The 26097-nt window shown below is 40.7% G+C and overlaps 1 protein-coding gene across 10 annotated transcripts in view; it reads right to left on the reverse strand.

Moving 5' to 3' along the window:
* The window catches only part of PPP1R21 (protein phosphatase 1 regulatory subunit 21), an 81000-nt gene that overhangs the window by 35459 nt on the left and 19444 nt on the right, over positions 1 to 26097 (reverse strand). For all 10 annotated transcript variants that reach the window (XM_017964340.4, XM_002757768.6, XM_078349394.1 and 7 more), the window contains 7 exons: positions 25670 to 25764; positions 21622 to 21674; positions 20974 to 21123; positions 17234 to 17335; positions 17055 to 17143; positions 13206 to 13342; positions 7420 to 7512 (listed from right to left, as the gene is read on the reverse strand). In XM_017964340.4, coding sequence (XP_017819829.1) covers positions 7420 to 7512; positions 13206 to 13342; positions 17055 to 17143; positions 17234 to 17335; positions 20974 to 21123; positions 21622 to 21674; positions 25670 to 25764 — 719 coding nt within the window. The remainder of the gene's footprint in view (positions 1 to 7419; positions 7513 to 13205; positions 13343 to 17054; positions 17144 to 17233; positions 17336 to 20973; positions 21124 to 21621; positions 21675 to 25669; positions 25765 to 26097) is intronic.

Genomic DNA, 26097 nt, shown 5'->3' on the forward strand with positions numbered 1-26097 from the left:
CTGGGCATGGTGGCACGTGCCTGTAGTCCCAGCTACTCAGGATGCTGAGGCAGGAGAATTGCCTGAACCCAGGAGGCGGAGGTTGCAGTGAGCCAAGATCATACCATTGCACTCCAGACTGGGTAACAAGAGCGAAACTCCGTCTCAAAAAAAAAAAAATTAATTTTTATAGCAATTCTGTACATACAGAACATCATTTATTCAGAATCAAGAAATTTAGTTGATTTCAGACTACAGATAATTAATGGAGGAAATAAGACCATTTGGAAAGAAATACTATTTGAGATTTAACCTGACATGACCATATTTTAACTCAAAATTAGTATGGTTAATGAATGAGATTATTTTCACTAACATTTTAAAACTAGGCTAGGAAATTTTAAAATTATTAATATATTCCTATATTTATATATACTTGTATAAATACACCTTTAATTTAGGATGGTTTTAGACTTATAGAAAAGTTATGGCATTTCATTATACCATTCAGCCAGTTTTTCCTATTGTTAACATATTACATTACTGTGGTACAGTTTTCACAGAAAAGGAACCAACCAATTGGCACATTACTATTTTTTTTTTTTTTTTGAGACGGAGTCTTGCTCTGTTCCCAGGCTGGAGTGCAGTGGAGCAATCTCGGCTCACTGCAATCTCCACCTCCCAGGTTCAAGCAATTCTCCTGCCTTAGCCTCCGAAGTAGCCAGGACTACAGGTGTATACCACCACATCCAGCTAATTTTTTTGTATTTTTATTAGAGAAGGGGTTTCACCATGTTGGTCAGGCTGGTCTCAAACTCCTGACCCCGTGATCTGCCCACCTCAGCTTCCCAAAGTGAGGAGATTACAGGCGTGAGCCACTGCGCCTGGTGGCACATTACTATTACATTCAATATATTTTTGAAAAGAAATGATTATCTTTAGTCATAAGATATCCAAATATATAAAAATTCAATTAGGATGCTGAATGCTTTTTGTTATGTTTGTTTTTTATATTTTGTTTTAGAGTCAGGGAGTACACGTGCAGGTTTGTTACATGGCATGTTGTTTAAAGCTGGGCTCTGGGCTTCTATTGAGCCCATCACCCAAATGGTAAACATAGTAGTGGGACTGTTAATGCCTAGTAGTGGGATTGCTGGGTCGAATAGTAGTTCTATGTTTAGAACTCTAAAAATCAGAAAAATCTCCACACTGCTTTCCATAGCGGTTGAACTAATTCACATTTCCACCAATAGTCTATAAGTACTGAATGATTTCTGTATACTGAACTTCCTCATCCCTAACAGACATTTTCTTTCTACAGATCAGAGACAGTGTTACTCAATATTTTATTGGAAATATCCAATGTTATAATACAATTTGGTTGGGTGGCAATCTTGGTTGATGGTAAGTTATTAAGGTACTCATGAAAAAACTACAATACTAAGAACAATGCTATTGTAGCTTGATTATAGTCATTCTCGAAATCAAAATGTTTACTCTTGGCTGGAAGCAGTGGCTTATGCCCGTAATCCAGCACTTTGGGAGACCGATGTGGGTGGACCACTGGAGGCCAGGAGTTCAAGAGCAGCCTGGCCAACATGGCAAACATGTAATGTCTCTACTAAAAATACAAAAATGACTGGGTGTGGTGGCTATGTGCCTGTAATCCCAGCTGCTCGAGTGCCTGAGGCATGAAAATTGCTCGAACCCAGGAGTGGGAGGTTGCAGTGAGCCAAGACCATGCCACTGCAGTCCAGCCTGGGCAACAGAGCAAGACTCAGTCTCACAATAAATAAATAAATAAATGTTTATTCTTTTAGTACAAACATTTAAATTATTTAGAGTGTTTCTTGACATTAAATTTTAACTCCAAAATGTACAAAAGAATCATGTGACTTAGACCACAGATTTATTTTTCCTTTTATGTTTCCTATGAGTCTACCCAACTTATAGACCTCTGAGACCAAAGATCAGACAATTCTCATTAAACATGTTCCTTGAAAAGGCTGTATTTGCAGCACAACCCCTAAATGCTGAGGGAGCCGAGTAATCAAAGGAGGCAGAAGAATCCAGTTTGTTGGCATAGGATGCTTTCTTAGGAAGAACTTGCAGACAGAAGCATGGTCTTGGGTGGCTGCAAAACAGATCTCTGCATGGCAACCCCTGAAATGCAGGGCTTCTATCTTGGGGAAAAAGTATGCGTGTTCTGGAAGGAATGTGTGGGCGGCTACAGAAGTCATAGCCTACAATTTTTGTTATAGCGTCAAAGGTTGTTTTGAAGAAATCTTACAGTGAACAGGTATTACTATATAAAGAGTAATACATTAGGCTGGGCATGGTAGTTCATGCTTGTAATCCCAGCACTTTGGGAAACCAAGGCAGAAGGATCACTTGAGCCCAGGAGTTTGAGACCAGACTAGGAAACATAGAAAGACCCCACCTCTATAAAAAAGAAATTAAAAAAAATAAAAAATAAGAAAAAGTAATCAATTAAATTGACATTTTGGAGGTATTCCCAGATTCAGGGTTAGTCAGAAGTTACATGGTAGATTAGCATTTAAAATAAAGATACTGTTGGCCAGGCATGGTGGCTCACGCCTGTAATCCCAGCACTTTGGGTTGGAACGATGTGTACTTTGTTCTGTTTCTCACTGTATTTTACAAGGAAGAGGGTAGAGAAGGGTAAAATACTATGTGCACTACTTTGCTAAATGAATTTATAAAGCAGAACAAGTCCGAATGTGATGCTTCTAGCTGTATTCTTTGTGCTGTCTGCTTGGGCTATTCAGGCCAACTTAGAATAGGTTCCTTGAAAAGGCTGTATTTGCAATGCAACCCCTAAATGCTGAGGGAGCCGAGAAACCAAAGCAGGAGGCAAATGAATCTAGTTTGTCGGCATAGGATGCTTTATTAGGAGGAACTTACAGACAGAAGCATGGTCTTGGGTGGCTGCAAAACAGAAACCCTTTTTTGGTTTCCTGTGAATTTTAGGATTTTTTTTTTTTTTTAAACTCTCATAGAAAAATGACATTGGGCTGGGTGCAGTGGCTCATGCTTGTAATCCCAGCACTTTGACAGGCTGAGGCGGGAAGATCACTTGAGGTCAGGAGTTCGAGACCAGCCTGGCCAATATGGCAAAACCCGACTCCACTAAAAATACAAAAAAAATTAGCTGGCATGGTGGAGTACACCTGTAGTCCTAACTACTTAGGAGGTTGAGGCAGGGGAATTGCTTGAACCTGGGATGCAGAAGTTGCAGTGAGCCAAGATTGAACTATTGTGCTCCAGCCTGGGTGACAGAGTGAGACCTTGTCTCAAAAAAAAAAAAGAGTATCTTTATTTTTAAGAAAATGTGGTACATATGCACCATGGAAATACCATGCAGCCTTAAAAAGGAACGAGATCAAGTCCTTTGCAGGGACATGGATGGAGACAGAAGCCATTATCCTCAGCAAACTAACACAGGAACAGAAAATCAATACTGCATGTTCTCACTTGTAAATGGGAACTGAATGATGAGAATGCCGGGAACAAGACACACTGGGTCCTGATGGAGGGTGGAGGATGGGAGGAGGGAGAGCATCAGGAAGAACAGCAAATGGATGCTGGGCTTAATATCTAGGTGATGGGATGATCTGTGCAGCTAATCACCATGGCACACATTTAACTATGTAACAAACCTACACATCCTGCACATTTACCCCTGAACTTTTTTTTTTTTTTTTGAGACGGTGTTTCGCTCTTGTTACCCAAGCTGGAGTGCAATGGTGCTCCACCTCCTGGGTTCAAGCAATTCTCCTGCCTCAGCCTCACGAGTAGCTGGGACTACAGGCACGTGCCACCATGCCCAGCTAATTTTTGTATTTTTAGTAGAGATGGTGTTTCACCTTGTTGACCAAGATGGGCTCGATCTCTTGACCTCGTGCCTCGGCCTCCCAAAGTGCTGGGATTATAGGTGTGAGCCACCGCGCCTGGCCTACCCCTGAACTTAAAATAAAAGTTGAGGGAAAAGAAAGTCTTCTGATGATGTGTATATATACTAAAGTTTGGGAAACACTGGTCTATATATTTTCATAACTAGAACTACAGATTATACTATAGTCACTTTAGAATAAAGTGGGAATCATTAAAAAAAAAGTATTTATGTTTATTTTTTTCTTTTAATTTTTTTTTTTTTTTTTTGAGACCGAGTTTCGCTCTTGTTACCCAGGCTGGAGTGCAATGGCGCGATCTCGGCTCACTGCAACCTCCGCCTCCTGGGTTCAGGCAATTCTCCTGCCTCAGCTTCCCGAGTAGCTGGGATTACAGGCATGCACCACCATGCCCAGCTAATTTTTTGTATTTTTAGTAGAGACGGGGTTTCACCATGTTGACCAGGATGGTCTCAATCTCTTGACCTCGTGATCCACCCGCCTCAGCCTCCCAAAGTGCTGGGATTATAGGCGTGAGCCACCGCTCCAAGATACACATTTTTATAAATTCCTGTTTACCCTGAGACCAATCTATCAACCCATAGATTAAGAATCCCTGTAGGCCGGGCACGGTGGCTCAAGAGATAGTGCCATTGCACTCCAGTCTGGGTAACAACAGCGAAACTCCGTCTCAAAAAAAAAGAATCCCTGTAAAAAAAAAAAAATTTTAGGGAGCCGTGGTGGCTCGGGCCAGTTGTCCTGGCACTTGAGAAGGTGAGGCTATGAGTTCAAGGCCAACCTGGGCAACATAAAAACCTCTCATTCATTAAAAAAAAAAAAAAAAAAAAAAAAAAAATCCCTGGTCGGGCATGGTGGCTCATACCTGTAATCCCAGCGCTTTGGGAGGCCGAGGCGAGTGGATCACGAGGTCAAGAGATCAAGACCATCCTGGCCAACATGGTGAAACCCTGTCTCTATTAAAAATACAAAAATTAGCCGGGCATTTGGCACGTGCCTGTAGTCCCAGCTAATTGGGAGGCTGAGGCGGAAGAATTGCTTGAACCCAGGAGGTGGAGGTTGCAGTGAGCCGAGACTGTGCCACTGCGCTCCAGCCTGGCAACAGAGCAAGTCTCTGTCTCAAAAAAAAAAAAAAAAGAATCCCTTATCTGGGCTGGGCACGGTGGCTCACACCTGTAATCCCAGCACTTTGGGAGGCTGAGGCAGGCAGATCACGAGGTCAGGAGATCCAGACCATCCTGACTAACAGGGTGAAACCCCGTCTCTACTAAAAATACAAAAATTAGCTTGGTGTGTTGGCACATGCCTGTAATCCCAGCTACTCGGGAGGCTAAGGCAGGAGAATCACTTGAACCCAGGATGGAAGAGGTTGCAGTGAGCTGAGATCGTGCCACTGTACTCCAGCCTGGGCGACAGAGTGAGACTCCATCTCAAAAAAAAAAGAATCCCTTATCCAAAAGGCTTAGGCCCAGCAGTGTTTTGAACTTCAGATTTCTTCAGATTTTGGAATATTTGCACATACATAGAAGATATCTTGAAGACGGGATCCAAGTCTAAATACGAAATTCATTTATGTTTCATATATACCATATAAATATAGCCTGTAGGTAATTTTGTACAAAATTTTTAATAATTTTGTGCATGAAACTAAGTTTTGACTGCAACTTTATCATGTCATGTGAGGACAAATGTGGCGTTTTCCTCTTGTGGTGTCATGATGGTACTTGAAAAGCTTCAGATTTTGAAGAATTGTGGATTTCAGATTTCCATATTAAGGATGCTCATCCTCTATTAGCATGGGAAAATTTATTATTTTTTTTTTATTTTATTGTTTCATTTTGTAGAGATGGAGTCTCCCTATTTTTCCCAAGCTAGTCTCAAAGTCCTGGGCTCAAGTGATCTTCCCACTTGGCCTCCCAAAATGCTGGGATTATAGGCATGAGCTACTGTGCCCAGCCAGCAGAGGAAAAATTTTAAAATGAAACTAAAAAACTTGTAGATACAGAGGTACTTGTGGTTTCAATGGCCTGGTTCTAGGTTAAGTAAAGTTCTGGAACAGAGGACTATGACTAAATCTTAGCTCCTCAAACCAAAAGCTACACAGGAAAAAAGCACCATCTCTTGGGTTTTCTATGAATCAAACTAAGTTCTGCAGGACTGGAGCTGAATATTGTTAACTGCTACCCATACTGCCTATCCAAGCCCAATTCTGTAAGTACAGGAACTTTCAAAGTTCCTTATAATTGGGTCCAGGCACAGTGGCTCACGCCTGTAGTCCCAACACTTTGGGAGGCTAAGGCAGATGGATCACCTGGGGTCAGGAGTTCAAGACCAGCCTGGCCAACATGGCGAAATCCCGTCTCTACTAAAAATACAAAAATTAGTTGGGCATGGTGGTGTGCACCTGTAAACCCAGCTACTCAGCAGGCTGAGAGAGGAGAATCACTTGAACCTAGGAGGTGAAGGTTGCAGTGAGCCAAGATCGCACCACTACACTCCAGCCTGGGTGACAAAGTGAAACTCAGTCTCAAAAAGATAAGATAAAATAAAATAACGTTCCTTATAATTGAATACAAGCCACAGAAAGGCCCATACTCTAGATTGAATGGTAAACTGATGTTGGGTAATACTGCTGAGATTAAGAATGAATCCCCGTGCCATAGATTAGGTGCCCCCCATATATTCCTCTTATCCATGTTCTGAAACGCAGTTTTAAGTTGTTAAAAATTATTCTCTGTGCAATTAGTAATTAGTCACTGTTAACTAAACACAATGAATCATCTAGACACCTGAACTGTTTCCAGTAGTCCTTAGTAATTGCTCCTGCTCCTCTCTCCTTCCCCTCCTTTCCCTACTCTAATAGTCTCTAAAAGGAAAAGAAAGAGAAAAAAACCCAGAAGCAATTGCAAAGTTTAGATTAGTCAGGACTCAGAGTCACACACTAAGAAGCATATGAAGTGCTTTAAAAAGTTCCCCTCTGCCTTTCAGACTATATTCTTAGGAATACAGAAGCAATTGGAAGCTTACCAAAGTGTAAAATCAGACTTTCATTTCTTAAGGCTATGCCCAACAAGACAGATTTTAAAAAGACATTTAAAACATTAAAATGCACAGGATGGTGGAAAGTTAGTGTATTCTTTCTGGGGACTTGAAGCCTTAGTTTCCTCAATTCTTTTGTGCTTGGGGTCTAAGAAATACAACATATTTTGCTAAAGGCCTCTGAATAGCATGTCTGGTTTTGTACAATTCACGCACCTGCCTGAAGTCAGTGTAATGTATTTGTGATTAAAGGACTGTACGCAAGGATTTCTCTTCAGTACTTTGTTTACCTCCAGAAATAAAGCAGATGGGAAAAGCAGAAGGCAGTGAGCTGTGCACTCAACATAAGCCAAATGCTACTAAGCCTTTATCTGGGGTCTGTTACCCTTGGCAGTGTTTGCTTAAATCTTATTCAGGCAGATCGAAGAAAGTGGGGCAAAGGTTTTAAGCTTATGTTTTTTTTCAAGCTCACCTTTCATAACGTCATGAAATCCATGCAGCGCAGCACCAACATTTGTTAAGACAGAGCTGTAGTTTGTCCGAAGCAGTCCATCTGGCTCTGTACCTAGGAAATCAAAATCACAAATCTAAGCATTTTCCTGAAAAATGGACTGTCCACTTGTATCCTCTACTTTTGGGAAGATAGAGAATGAAGCCTGCTTGTAATGTGTTAGAAATAATGGCTCTTAAAATCTTGGCAGACACATTCAGACATAATAGTGATAAACACAAACACATTTAACTGATTTGAATCTCCTATGTCCACAAATATTTTTTAATGGTTGCGAAACAAAATTAAGTTGTTAAGCAGGATTAAGTCTGTCATGATTCTTTGTAAAATGAAAGTCTCCGTGAATTTTTACCTTGTTATTACATAACAGATTTTTCATTTTTTCTTCATTTCCTACACATTATTTGCTAAACATCGCTAAAACACTCTTACCCAAATATCACAGAGTTCTACTTCTGCCATGTCAGCATGAGGAGCTCTATGGACCTGCTTGCTCTACATAAAACCGGTAAAATTTACAAAAAGGACAATCACTTAAAGTCTCTGAAAATGGTTCTAAGGGCAACACAGCACATGATTTACTCAAGAAAATCTCTTAACAGCTCAGTAAGAACACTGAGGGTCTATGGTATTTAAACCAAGAATCACCACCTCCCTCCACCAGCTCAGGGAGACAGAAACTCCATTCCCAATAGGTATAGCCAAGAACACAGGACTTTCTCTCTCCCAACTCCCAGAGAGGTATGGATTTCTCCTCTTGCCCCCAGCCACCTGTTGTTGAAGCTAAGATCTGGGCAAGTGTGGACAGTGGGAAACATTCCCTTCTTACACTCAGCCCCTACTCCTAGGATGGAGGCTCTACCTTGGGCATGATGCTGTGAAGCAAAGTGGGGTCCTGCTCACCCTTGCCCCAGCTCATCAACAGGAGGAGTTCCACACTGAAAGAGGTAGACCAGGGAGATCTGGGGCTGTTGCTCTACCCTCCCCCTCCACTAACTGCTCAGTTTCTAACAAGGGGGTATCACTTAGAGAAAAGTATGGCCACTGTCCCCAGCCCCCAGAGATTTGGTCCAGGAGATAAGCCAGCTTTCAAACAAGAGCTCTGAATCTCTTCTTAAGGAATTGATTTAATGTGTAACAGAGTGTGGAAAAGTTCAAGCCTAAGGGTATACTCTAAAAACTTATAGCTGTAGTGAAAGCAATGAAGAAAAAATTGGTAGATTTATTAGAAATGTAAGTTAAACTGTAGGCTAGCTTGTTCACCAGAGAGAACCAGAAACAAATGGCTAAGAAGAGCCCTCCCGGGGTCAGAATGAAACTCAAACACTAACCTCAACAAACTGTATCTGCTAGATATACACTAGGTTTATAACTATACCTGTGAAAGAGCCCAAACTGAATTGATTCCCTGAGTAGACAATTTATGCCCCATGGCATTTTGAAAATGAGAGCAATCAATCAGCATTCAGTGGAGCTTAAACCAGGATATAATCAGGAAAGGAGATGAAGGAGAGCCTTGTCTCCATCGTCATACCAGGGTGACTGTGTACATCCCCAAGAGAAGCAACATCATGGCACAAAACGTATATGCCGAAAACTAGAAGATGTGTTTAAAGAAATTAAAGAGCTACATAAATGGAAAAACACACTATGTTCATGAATCAGATAACTTAAGCTTAGATGGCAATATTCCCTGTATTAATTTCCTAGGGCTGCTGTAACGAAGTACCACCAACAAGGTGGCTTAAAACAACAGAAATTTATTCTCTCACAGTTCTAGAGGCCAGAAGTCCAAAATCAAGCTGTTGTCAGGGTCACACTCTCTCCAAAGGTCCGAAGGGAGAATTATTTCCTGCCTCTTCCAGTTTCTGCTGGCCCTACGTGTTACTTGGCTGTGGCAGCATAACTCCAATCCCTGTGTCTGTCTTCATATGACCTTCGCCCTTGTGTCTCTGTCTCCAAATCTCTCTCTCCTTAAAAGTATCTCATTCATTGGATTTAGTACTCTCCTTAATCCAGTATGACCTCACCTTAATTTGATGACATCTGCAGAGATCCTATTTCCACATGAGATCATACATATGGGTACTGAAAGTTAACCTCCCATATTATATTGGGGGACACAATTCAACCCACGACCCTCCCCAAAATGATCTACAAGTTCAATGCAATCCCTATCAGAATCCCAACTGACTTCTTTGTAGAAATCAATTCAAGATGATTCTAAAATTCATACAGGATTGTAAGGGACCTCAAATAACCAAAACAATCTTGAAAAAGAAGAACAAAGTAGGAGGTCTTACACTTTCTGATCTCAAAGTTTGCTATAAAGCAACAATCATCAAGATATTAATGGTACTGGTGTAGAACAGATCAATGAAACAGATCTGAGAGTCCAGAAATAAATCCATACCTCTACAGTCAACTGATTCTCCACAAGGGTACGCAGACCATTCGATAAGAATAGGCTTTTCAACAAATGGTGCTGGGACAACCAAACAGCCACAGGCAAAAGATGAAGTTGTACCCTAACCTTCCACCATATACAAAAATTAACTCAAAATGAGGCTGGGCATGGTGGCTTACACCTGTAATCCCAGCACTTTGGGAGGCCGAGGCAGACGGATCACCTGAGGTTAGGAGTTTGAGACCAGCCTGGTCAACGTGGTGAGACCCCCATCTCTACTAAAAATGCAAAAATTAGCCAAGCACATTGGCACATGCCTGTAGTCTGAGTCACTCAGGAGGCTGAAGCTGGAGAATTGCTTGAATCCACGAGGTGGAGGTTGCAGTGAGCTGAGATCATGCCATTGCACTCCAGCCTGGGTGACAGAGTAAAACTCTGTCTAAAAAAAATAAAAATTGGGCCGGGCATGGGGGCTCATGCCTACAATCCCAGCACTTTGGGATGCAGAGGCAGGTGGATCATGAGGTCAGGAGATAGAGATCATCCTGCCTAATACGGTGAAACCCCATCTCTAGTAAAAATGCAAAAATTAGCCAGGTGTGATGGCACACGCCTGTAGTCTCAGCTACTCGGGAGGCTGAGGTAGGAGAATTGCTTGAACCTGGGTTCAGTGGAGGTTGCAGTGAGCCGAGATCGTGCCACTGCACTCCAGCCTGGTGACAGAACAAGACTCCATCTCAAGAAAAAATAAAATTAAATTAACTCAAAGCAATCATAAACCTAAGTGTAAGAGTTAAACTATAAGTCTTAGAAGAAAACACAGGAGTAAGTCTTCATAACCTCAGATTTGCCAGCGGTTTTTTTTTGTTTTTTTTTTTTTGAGACAGAGTTTCGTTCTTGTTGCTCAAGCTGGAGTGCAATGGCACCATCTCAGCTCACGGCAACCACCTCTCAGGTTCAAGCAATTCTTCTGCCCCCAGCTTCCCGAGTAGCTGGGATTACAGGCGTGTGCCACCATGCCTAGCTAATTTTTTTTTTTTTGTATTTTTAATAGAAACAGGGTTTCACCATGTTAGCCAGGCTGGTCTTGAACTCCTGACTATAGATGATCTACCTGCCTCGGGCTCCCAAAGTGCTGTGATTACAGGCATGAGCCACCACACCTGGCCAACAGTGGATTCTTAGCTATGACATCAAAACCATCAGCAACAAAAACAAAAATGGGCAATTGGACTTCATTAAAATTAAATACTTTATACTTTTGTTCCTCAAAGGACACTATCAAGAAAGTTAGAAGACAACCTATAAAATGGAAGAAAATATTGCAAATCATACATCCAATAAGGGACTTGTATCTATAACACGTGAAGAACTCTTAAAATTCAATGATAGACAACCTAACTGAAAAATGGAGAAAGGATCTTAATAAACATTTCTCCAAAGAAGATATGCAAATGGCCAATAAGCACATGAAAAGATAGTCGACATCACTAACCATTAGGGAAATGCAAGTCAAAACCACAATGAATACCACTTAATACCCACTAAAATAAAAAGAAACAAATAAGAAACAAATAATAATAATCGCTGAAGAGGATGTGGAGAAATTGGAACCCTCACATACTGCTGGTAGGAATGTGAAATGGTACAGCACTTTGGAAAACACTCCAGCAGCTCCTCAAACAGTTAAGCAGAGTTGCCACAGGACCCAGCAATTCCATTCCTAGTTATATACTCCAAAGAAATGAAAAAAGATGTCCACAAAGAAACCTGTACATGACTGCCAACAGCATCACTACTTGTAATAGCCAAAAGGTAGAAACAACCCAAATGTCCATATATGACAAATGGATAAGTAAAATGGATATATTCATAAAATGGAATATTATTCTGCAAAAAAAAGGAATTAAGTACTGATACATGCTGCAACTTTTACGAATCTTAAAAGCACGACACTAAGTGAAAGAAGTCAGAAAAGACCACATATTATACTATTCCTTTTATACGAAATGGGTAGAATTGGCAAATATATAGACAGAATGTAAATTACTAGTGCTTAAGGGCTAGAGAGGGGTAGAACAGGAGAATAGGGGGGAGAGGTGATAGCTAAAACGCAGAGGGTTTCTTCTTTAGGTGATAAAAAACATTCCAAAATTGACTGTAGTGACTTGCACATCCCTGTGAATACACTAAAACCCACTGAATTCTAAACTTTAAACTAATACATGTAGAGTATGTAAATTATATCACAATAATGCTGTTTTAAAAAAATCACAGTACCAGAAAAATTATGGCACTCTTTAAAATGTCATTTAAACTGAAGTCCATTCAGTTGCCCAAAAATACTGTTTTTCAAGTTAGGCCAAAGGGGAACAAATGGCATTTTCCTTTTTTTCCCCCCCGAGACGGAGTTTCGTTCTTGTTACCCAGGCTGGAGTGCAATGGCGCGATCTCTGCTCACCGCAACCTCCGCCTCCTGGGTTCAGGCAATTCTCCTGCCTCAGCCTCCCGAGTAGCTGGGATTACAGGCACGCACTACCATGCCCAGCTAATTTTTTGTATTTTTAGTAGAGACTGGGTTTCACCATGTTGACCAGGATGGTCTCGATCTCTCGACCTCGTGATCCACCTGTCTCAGCCTCCCAAAGTGCTGGGATTACAGGCTTGAGCCACCGCGCCCGGCCTTCAAATGGCATTTTTTTACTACTAAAGCTCCCCTATGCTATTTGTTGGAAAGCTGCTACAAATTCTTTTGATTTGTTTCTTTCCATACAAAAACAGGAAGGAAAGGAAGGGAATTAATATTTAACACATGTCCAATGCCTGATATTTTACATACTTTATTTTTATTATTTATTTCAGAAACAGAGTGTTGCTTTGTCACTCAGGCTGGAGTGCAGTGGTGTGATCACTGCTGACTGCAGCCTTTACCTCCTTGGCTGAAGTGATCCTCCCACTTTTTAAAATTTTTTGCAGAGATGGGGTCTCCCTGGGTTGCCCAGGCTGGTCTCAAACTCCTGACCTCAAGCAATCATCCCACCTCAGCCATCCCAACACGGGATGACAGATGTGAGTCACCTCCCCTGTCTGTACATTCTTCATTTAACTCAATAATCACAACATTTAACTCCATTGTATACATGGGAAACCAGAAGTCCAGACAGGCCAAGAGTTTTGTCCAAGGTCATAAATGTATAAGGGGCTAGAGAATTTGAATTCAAGTTTTCCTGACGCCAGATCCTATGCTCCTCTCACTCTACTTAGCTAAACCACCTCTCTTTTCTGGCTTCTTTTACTCTTAAGTCCTTGAAATTGACCCATGAGCAATAAACGTACTTACTTGGCAAGGCAAGAAGAGCTATGTAAGTCTGCAGCTTCTCAAACACAGCTGTCATTTTTTTCATGTCCTGGGACAGCTCTAGATTCCTGGCTCTTAAAGCAGATGTGCAAAGAGAGGATTCACATTCTTCTTCTAAACTAGGAATAGGCAGATTTTTAAGAAGTGAGCATCCCAAACAATTTTCAATTAGCTATTAGCAGCCAACTAAATTCTCAAATAACTACATCCAAGGAGAGATACTGCAGAAAAAGGAATTTGATCTCATTTGTATGGCTCCATTTTTTTTACATAATGATACATACACTGTTTGCTGCAAATACCAGTGGAATAAGATAGGATTCAATGGAATAACAGATAAAGACACATGTTCATTATCTATCCTGAGAGTAGCACAAAACATTAAAGTATTTTTAATTTTTGTTTTGTCTTGTTTTTGAGATAGAGTCTCACTCTGTTGCCAGGTTGGAGTGCAGTGGCATAATCTCGGCTCACTGCAACCTCCACTTCCCAGGTTCAAGCCATTCTCATGCCTCAGCTTCCTGAGTAGCTGGGATTACAGGCACCCACCACCACGCCCAGCTAATTTTTGTATTTTCACAGTAGAGTCGGGGTTTTGCCATGTTGGCCAGGCTGGTCTCGAACTCCTGACCTCAGATGATCCGCCCACATTGGCTTCCCAAAGTGCTGGGATTACAGGTGTGAATCCCTGTGCCTGACCAAAATAAAGCCAAACAGATTTACAATCTAGAGGCTCAAATTTAAAAGCAAATGCTTAATGTTCATAAAATGCATTTACCATTTTTAAACAGTTATGTGGGAAAACTTATAAGGCTTTTTAAAAAACATAATAGTGTCTTAACTATTCATTTTAAAATGTGGAGGTAATCAAGCAAAAAAAAAAAAAGAGGTTTTTATACAAAGCCAGAAAAGGTAGCATAGGAATCAAAGTCGTATCCATCCCCTCTCCCTTGTAACTTCTCTTCTACTTTATTTAGGGCAGACAGCTTCATTCCACTCTAAGCCCATTTACTACTCAACAACAGGTCATCTTGTCAATTATAGTGGCTTTTTTTTTTTTTTTTTTTTGAGATGGAGTCTCACTCTGTCACCAGGCTGGAATGCAGTGGCATGACCTCAGCTCACTGCAACCTTCACCTCTCGGGTTCAAGGGATTCTCCTGCCTCAGCCTCATGAGTAGCTGGGACTAAAGGCACACGCCACCATGCCCAGCTAATCTTTGTATTTTTAGTAGAAACGGGGTTTCACCACGTTGGCCAGGATGGTCTTGATCCCTTGACCTCATGATCCACCCACCTCAGCATCCCAGAGTGCTGGGATTACAGCCATGAGCCACCTTGGCTGGCTATAAAGTAGCATTTAAACCAATGCTGCCAAAATTGCCAAAAAACATGAATAACTCATGAAGCAGGGCTGAAAGCATATGGGACAAAATATTCTGAAAGTAGAAAACTTGGCTTATGAAATAATACATCCAGTGTTTTAAAAAATAATCATGGGAAAAATGAAGCAAGATAAAATTCATAATCTTTTTCAAATAGTAAATGTTTTTGCAATGGTTCTTAAACGAATTCTTCTTAAACATAAAGCCAAATCAAAGTTATATTCAACTTTAATGTTAAATTCTAGAGTTGACTTTCAAAAACTCTTTAGTTATACTGAACTATAACATTGAGGGATCTAAAATAAAACTATTAGTTCATAATCATTAGTTTAAACCATAATTCTCTGATTCCCAAAATCCTATCATACGCACAAATCACAGAATTTGGTTACTGAAATGCCTTGTTAGGTTAGAATTCGGAAAGATGTCTCTCAATATATATTAATTTCTTTGAGCAAGGCATGGTGGTGGCTCACACCTGTAATCCCAACACTTTAAGAAGCCCAGGCAGGTGGATCACAAGGTCAGAAGTTAGAGACCAGTCTGGCTCATATTGTGAAATCCCATCTCTGCTAAAAATACAAAAAATTAGCCGGGTGTTGGTATACACCTGTAATCCCAGCTACTTGAGAGGCTGAGGCAGAATCGTGTGAACCCTGGAGATGGAGGTTGCAGTGAGCCGAGATCCTGCCATTGCATTCCAGCCCAGGCGACAGTGCTGCAGGACTCCGTGTCAAAAAAAATAATAAATTTATTTTTTATTTTTTATTGTGTGTGTGTGTGTAAATTTTTTAATAATAAAATTTCATATTTTTGAAACACTAAACTTACTACTTTAGTTTTATGAACTATAATTACTTATATATTTTCTTTTCCTTTTTTTTTTTTAAGAGACAGGGATTCTATCACCTAGGCTGAAGTAACAGCTCACTGCAGCCTTGAACTCCTGGGCTCAAGCAATTCTTCCATCTCAGCCTCCTAAGTAGCTGGAACTACAGGCATATGCCACCACCTCCAGCAAGTTTTCTTTCTATTTTCAGTAGGGACAGGTCTCCCTATAGTGCCCAGGCTGTTCTCAAATTCCTGGCCTCAAGTGCCTTCCTTCCTCTACTTCATAAGGTATTCAGATTATAGGCATGGGTCACCATGCCTGGCCTATATTCAGTATCTGTAACAAACCTATTTTTTTTTTTTTTTTTTTGAGACAGAGTCTAACTCTGCTGCCCATGCTGGAGTGCAGTGATGTGACCTTGGCTCACTGCAACCTTAGCCTCCCAAGTTCAAGGTATTCTTCTGCCTCACACCTCCTGAGTAGCTGGGACCACAGGCGTGTGCTACCACGCCCAGTTAATTTTTGTACTTTTAATAGATACAGGGTTTCACCATGTTGGCAAGGCTGATCTCAAACTCCTGACCTCAGGGGATCTACTTATTTTGGCCTCCTAAAGTGTTGGGACTACAGGCATGAGCCACCATGCCCAGCCAACCTATTTATTTTCTAAACCTTATTTTTACTGTAAAATATTCTTTCTCTTACGTTCCAGTTATATTGTTCTTTGATTTTTGTTTGTTTGTTTTTGAGATGAAGTCTCATTCTGGTACCTAGGCTGGAGTACAATGACTCAATATCAGCTCACTGCAACCTTCGCCTCCAGGTTCAAGTGATTCTCCTGCCTTAGCCTGCCAAGTAGCTGGGACTATAGGCATGTGCCAAAATGCCCAGATAATTTTTGTATTTTTAGTAGACGGGGTTTCACCATACTGGCAAGGCTGATCTCGAACTCCTGACCTCAGGTGATCTACCCAGTTCAGCCTCCCAAAGTATTGGGATTACAGGTGTGAGCCACCATGCCTAGGCTTGATTTTTTTAAAAAGAGGCTAAATTTTAGAATGAAAAAATTTAAATGAAATAGCTGTCTTGGTATTTTTAAACCAAAAGTATCAAAACTTACAAGCAATATTATCAAATTTCCAGTAATATATATTATTTTCACTGCCTTTTTGGAAATTTAAGGTAGAATATCAAAGGTTACTAAATGACGTATCCTCTAAGGGCTAGAGTAGATAAGGTTTTTAGTTTATAACAAGTCACTAATAATAAAAATAAGAAAATATACCATTTCAAAGCAACCTAAAATGTATAGATCCTAACGTAGAAGGAAACTATTATTAACACCCATCTAGATGTTAACTGCAAAGGGATAACAATGGTAACCACAGTACAGAGCAACTGAAAATCCATAACTGACAGACTACAATTCAACTTCCTTAAATTTAAGTTCATGCTGCTCAACCATGCTTTTCCTTTTTCACCAAAGTCCAAATTGGGTGTGGAGAAGAAAAGTCTGGCAAATCCCAAGAGGCACAAGTTACTATTTTACTGACACCAGCCCAGATCAGGTTACACCCGCAACTACCCACATTCACTGGCCTCCAGGGGTAACTACCTTTTTAACTGATAGGGAAGAATCTTCCTAAGAAAACATATGTAGGAGGTTAAATGTTCTGAAAAAGTTTTCAGTTTCACAGTTGTCTCCTGGAAAAGAAAAATAATTTCAAAGTTAAAAGTGCTAATGGACAAAGAGGAGCTCCCACTGTTCCAGAAGCAAAGCAAGAAGAAAATTACCAAGACAGTCACAGTATCCTCAGTGATACTTTCAAATAAATGAAGCATTCCTTCCTCAAGAGGGCGGACATAGGATGCATTTTCATGAAGGTATTGTGAGAACTAAATAGGAGGGAAAGAAATGCGAATTAAATCATTAGAAAATAACAAACATCAACATATTTCTAAATGGACCCACCGAATAATAAACATACATTATAAACCTGTTAACAGCTCACTGTAGCCTTGAACTCCTGTGCTCAAGTTTTGGAAACTTTTTTTTTTGGAATTTTGGCTTAAAAACTTTTTTTTTGAAATTTGGCTTAAAAGCCAAACATATATGTTCCACTCTAATAGTCCCAGATGATACCCACAAGTCCCTATCCCATTCTAAATTGAGGAACTAGAAGAGGGGTGACACAATTAAAAAGTAGGCATCAGAGGAAATAGGGAGGGGATATTGCATTAGAACCTAGAACCAACAGGTCAGCTTCCCTGAACACCTGCTTCTCCATAGGGGGTTTCCAGTTTAAAAAGAAAAAAAAAAAGACTGTATGACAAAAGTTTTTGTGTTATATATCTAATTTTTAAAAAACAAGCCTAGTGAGGACAGCTTATTTTTATTGTATATAGTATTTGGGGTTAACAAATTCCAAGAATGTAATTATCAAAATGACATAAAAACCTTTTTTTTTCTGTTTTTGGAGACAGAATCTTACTCTGTCCCCCAAGCTGAAGTGCAGTGGCGCAATCTTGGCTCACTGCAACCTGTTTTCCAGGCTGGTCTTGAACTCCGAGGTCAAGCGATCCACCCGCCTCAGCCTCCCAAAGTACTACGATTACCATGCCCGGTCAGAAAGTATTTTTTTAACATTACAGGAAGTATAAAAGAAAGCATGACTACATTAAAATGTTGCAGTACTGTCTTCCCTATCCAGGTCTTCTGAAAGCTTTTTCCCACAGTGATATTAAAGAGTATTTCAAAGGCCCTATGTTTAATTTTTACAAACTTCAATAGTGTAGAGTCAGACCAAAATTGATGAAAGCCAAGCACCTACTGAGGGCTTCCTGTGTGTAGGGCATAACGATGATGATCCTAAGAGCTAATCGTTATTGGGTGCTTACTATATGCCAAGCACTGTTTTTAGTGCTTTACATGTATTATCTTATTTAATCCTCAGATATGCTTACCTGTGAGGTAGATATATCTCCCATTTTAAAGATGAGAAAACTGAAGTGCAGAGGGTATATTTCCCAAGGGGACATAACTGAGAAAGTGGCAGAACTGGACTTGGAACCCAGGAAGTCTGACTCCTGAGTCCAAGTCTTTGCTGCACTAATAGGCACATAGGGGATCCACGGGCATAAACACTATTCAAACCCTGAAAATACTGCATGATGCACAAAAGAAGTAGGGAACAAGAATCAGGTTATGTAGGAAGCGTTATGACTCATATTTCAGACTGCCACATCACAAGGCACTTAGAGCACACATCGATAGCAATTTCCCTTAATTTCCACCCTGTGAGAGCCAGCTTCTAAGATGGTCTCAATTGTCCCCACCTCCTAGTATTTCTGGTTTTGTGTACTACCCTTTCACATTGTTTCAAGGTTGGTCTGATCCATGCGACCAATACGATACTGCAGAAGGATGATGTGTGACTACCTAGGCTATACCATAAAAGGCACTGGGGCTTCTACCTTGCTCTCTCTTAGACCGCTCACTACGAGAAATGTTAGCTGCCATTCATGAGGACACTCAAAGAGCCTTATGGCAAGGTCCAGGCAATAAGAAACTGAGGTTCCCAGCCAACAACTAGCACTAACTCACCAGCACGTGAGTGGGCCACCTGGGATGCAAATCCCCTAGCTCCAGTGACATCCTGACTGAAACCTTATGAGAGATCATGAGCCAGCGAACTAGCTCCTCCATCTGGACCCGCAGCAACTGTGAGATAGTAAATGTTTGTTGTTTTAAACTACTAAGTCTTAGGGTACTTTATCACATAGTAATACATAGCTAATATACTCACTAAGATTTATTTTATCCTTTTCAGTTTAAATTTTGTAAACTAGCTTAAATTGTTTTTTAGGATTAGCAGGGGAGAAAAAAAAGGAAAGAAAAGAGCAAAATCTAATGACCCAAAAAAAGCACATGGACTGAAGGAAGTGACATTTAAACCCTGTCTGAGCCTCATTAACCCTGAAAGTGCCCCCCAAGCTCAACTGGATAAGCAGTTTGCCTCCCACTCCATAACTCAGCAGGAAGGAAAAAGTCAACTACACCATACAGGTTGTTTTGCTCAACATGTCCCACGATGAAAGTTACACTGTGAGTACAATCAGGGAGAGAAAGGCCAGCAAATTAATTTTCCAACAATAAAATGGCAGTTTTCATTATGTCATCCCCTGATCAAAAAGCTACAAAGGCCTCAATCCTGCAAACAAAGTGAAGGTCTACGTCTTGGCCTGCTCTTAGGGGCCTTTCAGAACCTGGAGTCATGTTTTCTCTTTCAATCTTACTTCCCATTCCTCCCCTTCTGAGGACTTCACATTCCAGACAAGGCAGTTTGTTCATTATTCCTTCCTCATGCCTCACCTTACTCCCAACACCCCCCACCCCCCACCCCACCCGCCACACTCCCTATGTTTTCCTCCTCCACGATTTTGCTCATGTCATTCTCTCTTCTGGGGGAAAGAGTGTATTCCACTTCTCTCCTCCTATTCCAAACCTGCTAATTTTTCAAGACAATTCGAATCTCCAAAGCATCTTTCCCAGACCTTACCACCTACAGTAACCTCCTTTCCCTGGTAATCTCATACCACTTACTGGCCATAACCCTCATTCACACTGAGTTTTTTAAAAACCTCCCCTAGGAACCAGACACAGTGGCTTATGCCTGTAATCCCAACACTTTGGGAGGCTGAGGTGGGCAGATCACCTGAGGTCAGGAGTTCGAGACCAGCCCGGCCAACGTGATGAAAACCTGGCTCTACTACAAATATGAAAAAAAGAAAAAAAAAAAAAAACCAAAACTCCAGGGTGGTGGTGGACATCTGTAGTCCCAGCTACTTGGGAAGCTGAGGTGGGAGGATCGCTTGGGCCCAGGAGGCAGAGGTTGCAGTGAACCAAGATTGCGCTACTGCACTCCAGCCTGGGTGACAGAGCAAGACTCTGGCTCAATAAAAAAAAAAAAGAAAAAAACCCTCCCTGATATGGTTTGGCTCTGTGTCCCCATCCAAATCTCATCTTCTAGCTCCCATAATTCCCACATGTTGTGGGAGGGACCCCGTGGGAGATTACTGAATCATGGGGATGGGTCTTTCCTGTGTTGCTCTCATGATAGTAAATGGGTCTAATGAGATTTGATGGTTTTAAAAATGGGAGTTTCCCTGCACAAGCACTCTTTTTGCCTGCCACAATCCATGTAAGATGTGACTTGCTCCTCCTTGACTTGACTGTGAGGCCTCCCCAGCCATGTGGAATTCTAAGCCTAATACACCTCTTTCTTTTGTAAATTGCCCAGTCTCTGGTATGTCTTTATCAGCAACATAAAAATGGACTAAAACACTTCCCTAGTATTTAATTTCTTAAGACTCTCCATTTTTGCCAGATTCTATCTTGAAAGTAAAAACTATGACTTTTGTTATTTTTCCATGTCCTTTACAGTACTTGGATGGTGCACAGAAGTGGTCTAAAAACAAGTAATATCTCCCTATTTTGCTCAGGGCAAAGAAAATGTATTCTGAATTAAACTCACCTTCTGATTCAATGGAGAGATAGTGTCGATGGCAGAATCAACAGGAAAAATCTGAATCCTCTGTTCTGTGTAGGTATGAAAGTTCAGAAGAGCTGTCACCAGATCCTGAACAAAAGCTAGGGCCTGCCCAGCAATATCTCGCATCTTCAGCTTTAAAATGAAACATGCACCAAGTCAACTATCACATTATTATCCTAAAAGAACTTTATTGAGTCTGTTCTGGAGAAAACATTTGAATCCTAGTGTGATTATTCCTTAATTTAAATTCATCTGCTCCCACTTGAATTTTAATATTTCTATCTAAGTAAATTAGAAAGCCACCGGTTTTGGCAAATACACCTCCTGCACTTAACCCAGACCACTTAAGTATAAGTTCTACCAACCTACAAAAAAGTATGGCTCAAAACATTAATGCATCTCATAATTTGGTTCTAATGTTATCAGACAAGAGAGACAGCAAAAATCTGTGTAACTTATGAATGCAATAAAAAACAAGCTACATTTGAATAAATGTATGAGAAACATGTAAGGCAACAGTTTCACACAACGACTGAATGCACTATACAGAGGCCCAAACAACTAATTCTTGTTTCTGGAAAGTCTGATGTATACATAACTGCAAATAAAAACATGTACTTGATCCTTTACCTGGTGTCTCCTATTGTGGAGTGGAACGTTCAGAGCATTATACTGACTATATTCTACAAAAGAAAAAAAATGTACATTAAGCCTCTCATCTCACATATACCAAAAAACAATTTAACTGAAAACTAATGAATTCTCTGAAGCAAAATCAGCTTTACATAAGAATTTAAAATGATCAACAGTACAGAATAATGGAATTTACACAGAATCAGTGGTTCCTCAGATAAAGTAATACTTCCCATCTTTTTTTAACTTCAGGCTTAAAGAAACCCGAACAAATCCTGTTTCCATTTCTAAGAAATCATTTCAAATACTGCCTTTGGGCTTATCAGGACTACTAAGAAAGGCTCATGATGTTCTTGCTGTTTTCAGTCATTCTCCCTTCTAAAATAACCCTACAAAAAGCCCCCACACTAATCAGCCAAAAATACCACCGTTTTCATGATGCTACACTACTGGAAAAATCTATCACTGTCTGCCATTGTGGATCCCAATGACTCAATCCTAACTTTCCCAGATGGCATCACTGTCTTTCTCAGTCTTCCTCTCTACCCTGGTCTGTCACTAATCTCTGGCAGCTTCCTCACACCTAGCCATGCCTCCTCAACCTCCTCCTTAATGAGCTGCATCTCTCCTTACCTCTATCATCCCTTCAGCACTCAAACCTGCCCTCCTCTACCCAGGTTCTCAGTCAAAATGAGTCCAGTGCCAAAAAGTGATTTGGAACATTCCTGTGACAATTTATGAATGTTCTCTTTTATGTCTTCATTGCTACTCACTGGGCTTTGCACTCCTAGCTTGGTCTCCCATCTACCAACACCTCTGCATGCTTCTATCAGCCATCTTTCAGCCTTGCTTGTTTTGCTTCCCAGCCTGGTCCATTGTTTCAACAATAGTTTTGCTAACACAAATCCCGAGTAAGGTCCACTACAATTTACTCTGTCTAACTCCAGAGGGCTTCTACTCTACTCAGCAATCCACAATTTCATTGCTATGTGCCTATTTTATTTCCCATGACATCTATCCCAAACCTTTTCTGTTCTAAGCTCCTAATAGCATTCCTCCTCTCCTCCCCGCTACCCAATGGATAGGATGACCTCTCCCTACTCTGCCAAGAAGAACAGAGCCAAAGCAAGAGTTCTTACACTCCACACCCTCCACCTTGGTCTACTGCTTGCCTATCCTTTCCTCAGCTAACCGTCCTCCCCGGCCCTTAACAGCAGCTGCTTCTGTTCCCCTTAGGATCTCAGCACATAATCACTCCCTGTTTCCATCTTCAGTATCTCCTCATTACAAATAAAGCATTTGCTGCAGCTCATTTAACTCTGTCTCCACAGTGAGTGTCTTCTATTACTTACATCACACTTAACTCTCTGCCCTGACTCCTGTCTCAAGCACATGCAGCCTTTTCTTTTACTTTCCCCATCTGTCAGGCTCTCATCCTTCTTCATTTCCTTCATCCCACTGCTCATAAAACAGCACTGCTCTGCTTGTTTCCTGAGCACCCATTCACCTCAACTTCATGTGCTGGCAATCTGGTGTCCACCTAAACCCTGCACAGAAGTGCTCCTTGCAAAGGATACTAATCCTCTCAAGGCCACAAAATCCAGTCACCAAACCCAGTCTCCTTGCTGCATCACCCTCTGACCTCTCTATGCAATGTATACCACCAGGTTGCAACTCCGTTCTCCAGCTCCTCTCCTTCTCCTGATCACTAGGATGGAGAACTCGCCAAGGACCCTGCACAGGCCTGACTGCACTGTGCACCCACCAATCCCAACACGAGGGCTCCTTCAGCCCAACAATGTTGACATCAGTTTCTCTCCCAAAGTCTAGTCTTTCACTTAGAAAGGCATACATCAACAATTAGATAGATTATCAACCCATGTGTCAGAACATTAAACAACAACAAAGTTAACCTCGTTGTCTCTCACATAAACCTGCTCCTGTCTACCTCTTTCCTTTCAGTCAACTGCATCACCATCTTCCCAATCACTGCCTCTTTCTCCCTTGTCTCCTTGAAAAGACCAATCTGTTCCTTCTCCTTCCATAAGATCTTCTGCATCTCCCCAACAACCCAGGCTAAGCCTTCATAATAGCATGCCAGGACTATCGTCACAATAGTCTTTGACTCCCTTATCCCACTCCAAGGTAATCTACACTCTGTTGCCAGATTAACGTTGTGAGTAGACACAGCATCATGATGTCCCCTGGCTCAAAAATGTCTCCAACAACCCCATGGCCTTATGAATTAAGTTCTCAGTCCCTAGACCAGAACACCAGGGTCTAGTCACACTGTACCTTTCAGAACTTACATTTCCTTGCCCCTACATCCTTCACACCCTGAGCCTCCTGTCCTACTGAATTGATTACTGCTCCTCAGGGCATGATTGACACCTTTTGTTCTATATACCATACTACATGTACTTCCTTGGATTTTACCCTTATCTTCGCCCAACAAAATCTGCTCACACACCCACCCAGCTCAAAGCACCCTTTTTCTGGGAAGACTTCCCCACATCATGCCACCAGCAGTAATATCTCCTTCTCTGAAACCCCGGGAGGTTCTTTATGGCACAGTCTAGTTTATATTTTTGACATTTCTATATCTATCTCTGCCTTACCAGGCTATAAATTCCTTAAGGTAGAAATTTTGACTTATAAATTTTTGTATCCCCTATGATACCAAACTGTCTAGGCACTCAGCAAGTGATCTCTAAATATTTCAGGACTAAAAGTAATAATCCACATGTGACATGAAAGGGACCTAAAACAGGGTGACGACTAGTATTAGAAAAGGAAGGAAAATCCAAGATTCAGAAGGAAATTTTTAGAACCTAAAGATTAATGAATTGAGACAAGGCTTAAAGGGAAAATGCAATGCCACGGTTTCAAATTCAGTGAATCCAGCAGTATTTACATTAATGTAGAAGCTAGAAACACATGCTATTTTCAAAGGGGAATTTAAATTTTTTATACAATGATGACATGGGTTGATTTTAATCTTAAATCAAACTACTATTTTTTTGGCTGGGCACAGTGGCTCACACCTGTAATCCCAGCACTTTGGTAGGCTGAGGCAGGTACATCACCTGAGGTTAGGAGTTTGAGACCAGCCTAGCCAACATGGTGAAACCCTGTCTCTACTAAAAATACAAAAATTAGCCGGGTGTCGGGGTGGGCGCCTGTAATCCCAGCTACTTGGGAGACTAAGGTGGGAGAATCACTTGAACCCGGGAGGAGGAAGCTGCAGTGAGCAGAGAGACAGTACCACTGCACCCCAGCCTGGGCAACAAGAGTAAAATTCCATCTCAAAAAAAAAAAAAAACTATTGTTTTTCTTTTTTTTCCTCTTTCTTTTTTTAGGTCTTCCCTAAAACAAATTTAGGGGGAGTAAAATATTAATTTCAATCATGTAATTTTAGAAAAAGGAAATGTGCATCAATTTGAATATAAGTTTCAAAATCTAAATAAATATTTTCTTTGTTTTTGAAGTTTTGACTTAATTCTTATCTAAAGGTTGCAAATTTGGCACCTATTATACATGTAAAGTAATATATTTTTAACTTCTTTTTTGTTGTTCTTAGGAATGTAACTACCAGACCATTCTCAGGGTAAACAGGAAGTAAGGCTTAACCAACCTAGCTTCCTAACTATTGCTGGGGATTGACCAAGGGGTAAGACATCAGTTTGGGAAGATTTAACTCCCACTGCCAAGCCTCATTTCCCCCACCTCAAACAACAATTTTTCTTGTACAAGTATTCAACTTTTTATGTGAAGGTTGTTTTTTTACCTTGGTAAATGCTAAATACATGTCATCAAAAAATGTGGATTTGGACTTCTTCCAAGAAGACCAGCTTTGAAGTAGTTATATGACAATTTAAAATCTTCCTGTTAATTATGACTGCCACAGCCGATCAAATGAACAAAAAGAAAGCAATCCTCTGTTGGGCCCATTAAATTTTTTGCCCAACAGATTAGAAATTAAATAGTTGCCTACCACAGAAAGGTTCAAAGTTACAAATAATGGAAAACTGTACATAATACCTACTTGTATCGTTAAAAGGTACTTTTTCATTGATGATTGATAAGGATTCCTCTAATCTACCTGACAAATCTTCATGAAGGTTCTTTAACTGTAATTGACTGCAAGAAAAAAATACAAAGCCACATTCAATCGAGTGAATCTTCATTTTTTTTGTTCCCTCAACAGCTGGTAGTAGGCTTCCAGAGAACTGCACCTGACATCTGGGATACTCCTGGCAGAGAGTTGTTAGAAGATGAAGATAAAATGCTGGCTTGGCTTCCAAAGTCCCAGGGACTTCTGGAGAATGATGTGGAAGTTTGGAGAAATTTATCATAGTCCCAGCAACTTAGACAACCTTACATGTATTTCCCCAAGCTCAAATTAATCTTAGAGCTACTTCAAAATCATAAATATTCTCTTTACAACACATAAATATTCATCCTACTATCACT

This window comes from Callithrix jacchus, chromosome 14 (genome assembly GCF_049354715.1).
Source record: "Callithrix jacchus isolate 240 chromosome 14, calJac240_pri, whole genome shotgun sequence".
Lineage (NCBI taxonomy): Eukaryota > Metazoa > Chordata > Mammalia > Primates > Cebidae > Callithrix > Callithrix jacchus.